General features: G+C 33.8%; 1 protein-coding gene across 1 annotated transcript; it reads left to right on the top strand.

Moving 5' to 3' along the window:
- Nucleotides 1-1099: 1099 nt before the first annotated feature.
- On the top strand, nt 1100-6941 carry LOC107951094 (pyrophosphate--fructose 6-phosphate 1-phosphotransferase subunit alpha). Its single transcript, XM_016886012.2, has 18 exons — nt 1100-1570; nt 1924-2096; nt 2296-2408; nt 3210-3284; nt 3382-3495; nt 3576-3643; nt 3742-3879; nt 3977-4057; nt 4148-4241; nt 4326-4399; nt 4535-4645; nt 4807-4851; nt 4942-4998; nt 5268-5372; nt 5480-5596; nt 5778-5881; nt 5972-6137; nt 6269-6941. Exons 1-18 carry the CDS (start codon nt 1481-1483, stop codon nt 6392-6394), a joined length of 1851 nt encoding a protein of 616 aa, XP_016741501.1. The 5' UTR covers nt 1100-1480; the 3' UTR covers nt 6395-6941.
- The last annotated feature ends 496 nt before the right edge of the window (nt 6942-7437 follow it).

The raw sequence follows: 7437 nt of genomic DNA, 5'->3' as shown, positions 1-7437 counted from the left end.
ATTTAATAAAGTCTTAACAAGACATTAAATTCGGCCAAGACACATTTAAAACATGTAATAAGTCAAAACATAATTATGAGCTGTAGTAATTTAAGCTAAATTAATAAATTACTTAATTTATTCAGACATTAAAATAAATGAGTTGAAATAAACTTAAGCCAAGCTCAAACGAGCTAAAGTAAGCTAAATTGAGCTCAAACGAGCTAAATTAAGCTCATGTGAGCTAAATCGAGCTGGGAAAAACTAAGATTGAGCTTGTTGAGCTGAGATTGAGCTTCATCTTGCACTTGGGGCCCTCGTGTTTAGGCCAATCATGATAGCAACGAGTGGTGCCACAACATGATGCGATTGAGATCACATCATTAGTTCTAAACTATACATTTTATTGCTTATTTTATATTATTTTTAAAGACACATTTGTAATATAAATTTGTGATTTCCATACATGTGTGCAGTGGCGGAGCTAATGGGGGCTGGCAGGGGCCCTGGCCCCCTAAAATGAAAAATTTTCATTTAGGCCATTTATAATTTATAAAATTCTAAATTAGTAATGGTAAAATTGTACTTCAGCCCCCTAAAATGATAAAAAAGTGATTTAATCCTTTAAAAATTATAAAGATATAGACTATCAAAATGGTGAAATTGCATTTTTACTATCATAAAAATATACAATTTAATTCTGCCGCCAAAAAATTTTCTAGCTCCACCACTGCTTGTGTGATAGGATTTCTAATATTAATAATGTTGTTGATTGAAATGATGTCACAAATTAACTCGACACCAACTTAGGATTGATGACAATATCATGATAAATAATTGCATTCATTTAGTAATATTAATATGATATATTCAAGTGTTTAAATTTGATTTTATAATTTAATCTAAAATTTTAATATAATACATATTCCATGTGTTATTATTGATAATTAATTCAAATAATATATTTCAATATTTATTACGTGTTATTTTTTTAAAAATTAATATTTTAAATATATTATTTCCACCCTTACATATTTAATAAAATTTTTAATTTTAATTTGGTGTGATCTAATATATTTTTATCAAAACCAGAGTATCCACCTCTGGGATCTAATATTCAGATATTCACTATGTAATTTGTAAACGGGGAATGAGAAGGGGTGGCAGTAGCGTAATAATAGAAAATGGAAGGGTGTATATTTTGAAAGGAAAGACGCAGGGCAAAAGAAAAAAGGTAAAAAATTTGGTTCGGTTGTATCGCCCATAGGAGCAGTATTACGACTCAGCAGTCCGAGAGTGAGATATAAAAAGCACATCACTTCCACTACAGACTACTCCCCATACCAAACACCCCGCCGCAGCAACCATCTACCATCCATCTTCTCATTCTACTCTTTACCTACCAAGATCAAGAAACCTCAACAATCAACAACTACCAACTAGATTTGGATTAAGTCACCCAAAACCAATCAACCAACCAAGCAACCGAGAAGCAAAAAGAATGGATTCTGATTATGGCATTCCCAGAGAACTTTCTGATCTTCAGAAACTCCGATCTCAATACCAACCACAGCTCCCTCCTTGCCTCGAGGTCGCTCCCTTCTTTCTCTTCACTTTCTGCATCTGAATCTCATGTTTTCTTTTTCTTTTTCTTTTTAATTTGTAATCGTTCATCTCAAGATTTTCGCGTTTGCTTATTTTTTTAAAATTAAGTTTCTATTTTTGGCTTTTCTTAGATCTATTCAATTTAATCTCTGCTTTCACACGATTATTGCTATTGCTTAATGCTAATCACGATTCATACATCTCTTCTGATTTTTATGATCTTTTGCTTCTGCATGTACGGTGTTTAGATTTGACCTGCTGTTACGCGGCTGTAGACTACACTAGATACTTGATTGCGGGCATTTTTCTTATTAACAATTAGTTTTCACGTTTCTTCAGGGAACTACTGTCAGGGTTGAGTTTGGTGATACCACTACATCTTTAGACCCGGCTGATGCTCATACCATAGCCCGAGCTTTTCCTCACACTTATGGCAAGCCCTTGGCTCACTTTCTCAGGGCAACTGCCAAAGTACCTGATGCTCAGATTATAACTGAGCATCCAGCTATTAGGTGCTTGTTATATCACACTTCATGATATTGTTTCTTTACTTTTTTCTTTTGGTTCATTTTCATCGCAATAATTCTCCATCCTTTAACCTTTCTGTGGAATTATTGGCATTTATTCATGGTCGTATGCTTCTGTATGTATGTATTTATGTATGCAAGTGTATTTTTATTTGTCTAATGACCAGATCTTCTCGAATAACAGGGTTGGACTTGTCTTTTGTGGGAGACAATCCCCTGGTGGCCATAACGTCGTATGGGGCCTCCACAAAGCTCTCAAAATCCACAACCCTAATAGCACTTTGCTGGGCTTTTTGGGTAAGCAGCGCTCAGTTTAAATGGTGTTATACAGTCAATGCCACAAAACACATACATGATACAATTATATGAGAGGACACACGTAAAATGCCCAAGATGTCGGTGAAAAACAAACTTTGATTGAAATAGTAAAATGAAAACTATAAAGTTCAAATCAATGTGTATTTTTTTTATTTTTATAAAGAAGATATAAAAAGATGAACTCTCTCAAAATTATATAATTTATTTTGTAAAACAATGTTATTTTTAGTCATTACCCAACAATCGAGTTGGTACTTGATTGACTACCAACCTAGTCAAGGGCTTAATATACAGTGTGGATGCATAATTATAAGGACTATGGTACATGCACAGTGAGAATTAAAAAAAAAGTATTTTTTTGAGAGAAGTTAATCTGATTTTTAGAATTACATGAGAGATAATATATTAGTATTTAAAAAAAAAGTAAAATACTTGTAAAACAACGTGGGTGAGAAACTGAAAATAGAAACAATACAATTGGAAAAATAGGAAGAAAAATAAAATAGGAAAAAATAGGAAGTTATATGTGAACTAAAAATGGGAAATTATATTAGCATATATATGTTTACTCTTGTAAATGTCCATAAATGAATGTGCACGCTCACTTGAACTTATGAGTATCTGTTCAAGTAAAATCATTCTATTTTATGTTGTGGTTGATTGTATATTGCACATCTTGTGATTTTCTTATATTTTCTGTTATTCCATTATAATACAATTTATGTTTTTGCTTGCCATTCTCTGTGTGACGGGTGATTCTTTTACTGCTCCTGCTAACAGGTGGTACTCAAGGTTTATTTGCCCAAAAAACACTAGAGATCACTGATGATATTCTTTCAACCTACAAAAATCAGGGTATTCTTTTCATGAGGCAATCTTGTGTAAAAAAGCTTTGATTTCATGTTGTTCTATAAAATCTAACATGCTTTGCTATGTTTTTTTGTGTGAGAAGGTGGTTATGATCTCTTAGGACGAACACAAGATCAAATTAGAACAACTGAGCAAGTTAAGGCTGCACTAGCTGCCTGCAATGATTTGAAATTGGATGGCCTTGTAATTATTGGAGGTGAATAAATTTTTAAGGTTTTTAAGATGTTATTATAAGTTATTAGAAGTTGCGAAGTAAGAGTTTTGTTTTGCTTGTAGGTGTAACATCAAACACAGATGCTGCTCAACTTGCTGAAACATTTGCAGAAGCTAAATGTCCTACAAAGGTAACTTCTACGATTAGATTCTCTATACCATAACAGCTATTTAGGTGCTTCTATCTCTATTTCAATTGGATATTTCTCAATGCGTCTCACGTTTTTAGGTGGTTGGTGTTCCTGTTACACTGAATGGAGACCTCAAGAATCAATTTGTTGAAACCGATGTTGGTTTTGATACTATATGCAAGGTCAATTCCCAACTCATCAGTAATGTCTGCACTGATGCTCTCTCTGCAGAGAAGGTGAGTTGTTTACATCATAAGATAGTATCTCCTTGGTGAATGGTCACATCATACGATAGCTTTTTATTGTCTTACCCTAGCTGCTTTTCCTTTTTAGTACTATTATTTTATCCGTCTTATGGGAAGGAAGGCATCACATGTTGCCCTGGAATGCACCCTCCAATCTCATCCCAATATGGTCAGTTTTGGCTTGCTAGTTATATCTTTTAGTTACATATGGTGCTGAAAATATCTATTTTTCTCTTTAACTTTTGATATATTTTAACAGGTAATTCTTGGTGAAGAAGTGGCTGCATCAAAGCTTACACTTTTTGACATAACAAAGCAAATTTGTGATGCAGTTCAAGCTAGGGCCGAGCAAGGTCAAATAATTCAAGTTCCTTTATTTCATGTTAGAAAGAGCTTAGTTGTCATTGTGTTTTCCTGACCTTGTATGTATGCACCAGACAAGAACCATGGGGTCATCCTCCTGCCTGAAGGGCTTATAGAGAGCATTCCTGAAGTGTATGCGCTATTGAAGGTAACTAATGTTAAACAGTGACTCCTCTCTAATTCCCTTCACATCCCTCTTGCTTTCGAGGATAGAAGTTTCTTTCTATTTGAAGCTTTGATATATGACATTAATCTGTGGTTATGTTGATGATTTTTACTTCAGGAAATTCACAGTTTGCTCAGGCAAAATGTATCTGCTGATAAAATTTCTTCCCAATTATCACCTTGGGCATCTGCTTTGTTTGAATTTTTGCCACATTTCATAAGGAAACAGGTGCTGGTTCTAATTTCCTAGAATTCTTAACGATTAGAAGATATTTGCGCATGGTGTACCAATTAATGAGCTTAATGTGTTATAATTCTTAACGATTAGAAGATATTTGCACATGGTGTACCAATTAATGAGCTTAATGAGTGTTATGTTAAATGTCTCAGCTTCTTCTCCAACCTGAGTCAGACGATTCTGCACAGCTATCACAGGTCACTAGCTTAAGATATAATTACTTTCTTATTAAGAACGTAGTCCATCAAATCTTTCAAATAGCTGATATTTGTTCTGTTTTCTTCCAGATTGAGACAGAGAAACTACTGGCGCACCTTGTAGAGAATGAAATTAATAAGCGCCTGGTAGGCAACCTTTTGTTTTTCACCTACCTCTTTGATGCTTTCTTGTTGACATTGAAACAAGCTCTTCAAATCAATAAATGAGTTCTTTTACTTCTCTGTCAACATAACACTTCTCCTAGAGAATACTTTTCAGATAGCAAGTTCCTTCTGCCTTTCAATATTTACCAGAATGTGTAGGAGCATCCCATTGAATCATGTCCTTCTTAAACTGTCTTGCCTTAGTGGGTTCTGAATTACAATTCTTTCCTTGTTTCTGTTGTTGTGGGCAGAAAGCAGGCACTTACAAGGGGAAGAAATTCAATGCTATTTGCCACTTCTTTGGCTATCAAGCTCGTGGATCCTTACCATCAAAATTTGATTGTGACTATGCCTATGTAAGCTATCATTAAAGCATTGTTATGTCACCTTTTTCTTGTTTTATATTCTCCCTTTTTCTTTCAAATTTCTTTCTCCCTTTCTTAGTAATGATGCTTTTTCACAGGTTCTTGGACATATCTGCTATCATATTCTTGCAGCTGGTCTAAATGGTTATATGGCAACTATAACCAACCTAAAGAATCCTGTGAACAAGTGGCGTTGTGGTGCTGCACCTCTTCCAGTTGAGTTTTTTTTTTTTTTGTTTAGTACAATCAATGATATGACAACAAAATAGAACAATCTTCTCTATGAGCTACTCCACTCCCCTCCTTCTCCTGCTTTCTTTTATGCTCCCTGCCATTTTCTTTCATAGCATATTTTCTGTGCAAGGCTTGACTTGGATTGCATTTGGTAAAACTTAGGCAATGATGACTGTGAAGCGCTGGTCTCAAAATCCCAATGCCGCGTCAATTGGAAAACCTGCTATTCATCCAGCTACTGTAGATTTGAAAGGCAAAGCATATGAGTAAGTTTTATTGCTCAAGTTGTAAGTGAAGCATTGGAGATTCTAGATTTATTGGCATCCATACTAATTTCTGTAAGGCTATAATTGCAGGATGCTGAGACAAAATGCAACAAGGTTTTTGCTGGATGATATCTACAGAAATCCTGGACCCCTCCAGTTTGATGGTCCAGGTGCTGATGCTAAGGCTGTGACATTATGTGTTGAAGATCAGGATTACATGGGCCGCATCAAGAAACTGCAGGAATACCTTGACAAGGTGCGGGATTTTCTGTTGCCTTTGAGTTGTGAATAACTGTTCATTTGGTTTTGTTGCTGTTCAACTGCAATTGCTGTGTTTATAACTTTGTGATACAGTCAGTTACCGTATGCGCATAATGTAATTTTCAGGTCCGTACCATTGTGAAGCCTGGGTGTTCTCAGGAAGTTCTGAAAGCTGCTTTAAGTGTAATGGCTTCTGTGACAGAGGTTCTGTCAGTGATGTCTTCATCGTCATCTGGCGGACAAGCCCTTTGAGAAGAAAGCAGTGCTTGTCATGGTGCTCACGTTTTCCTTAATGATCCTAAACTGTTTGTGAGAAACTGATTTTTGAGGTACCCCTGTTTTCATGTTTTCGGGATGGAAGATATTTTATTGGTTTCTGAAAAGAGATAATATATTAATAACAAAACGTTAAGTGTCTACGCATGTTAACGGTATTCAGCGGCTAGAAGTGGATTTTAAGCGGGCTGATGGAGTCTTTGTTTAATTCACTCTTATTATAATAATGAAAAAGACATGTTCAAATAGATTTTAAGAGGTTTTTTAATGGGATGGTACGGTCAAATCTTATCATAGGGGTGTAGGGGTGTAGATAAACAGAGCGATGAACTGTTCGTGAATTATTGGTATAATGTTTGTTTATTAAGCTAAATAAACGAGCATGAACAAATTTTTTATGTTTGTTTAATGAACGAACACGAATAGATGTGTATTTGGTTTATTTATGCTCATGAACAAATTTGTTTATCAATTTGTCTATGACTTGTTTATTTATTAATGTTATAAAAATTTCATTTTGGTATGTATTTTTTATTTATAATATAATTATTAATATTTATATTTGACTATTTTATATTTAAATAATATGTGTATATATATTTTGTTTGTTTGTTTATTATTTATCAACATTATTCGTGAACATGTTCGTTTAATGATTGTGAACATGTTCGATTAAGTTAAATGAATATGTTTGTGAACATTAAACAAACATAATTACACAAAATTTTAAATAAATGAACATGAACAAAAATTTGAATTTTTTAACAAACACAAACTAAATACGAGTTAATTTAAAAGTAAATAAATGAACATGAATAGATATTTGTTCATTCAAACTCGGTTCATTTACAACTCTCAATTAGAGTAAACATTATCATTATAATTTCAGGGTTGTTTTCATTTAGTTGTGGTTTGAAAAACTTACCATTAAACTTTTATGTTTTTTATTTTATTTTATTAAATTTTAATAGTTAATTGCATATGTGGAATCATGTTTATGTCTGTTCATACTTTTTCAC

Source organism: Gossypium hirsutum, chromosome A02, assembly GCF_007990345.1.
Source record: "Gossypium hirsutum isolate 1008001.06 chromosome A02, Gossypium_hirsutum_v2.1, whole genome shotgun sequence".
NCBI classification, from domain to species: domain Eukaryota; kingdom Viridiplantae; phylum Streptophyta; class Magnoliopsida; order Malvales; family Malvaceae; genus Gossypium; species Gossypium hirsutum.
This window is presented reverse-complemented; position numbering and strand designations above follow the sequence as displayed.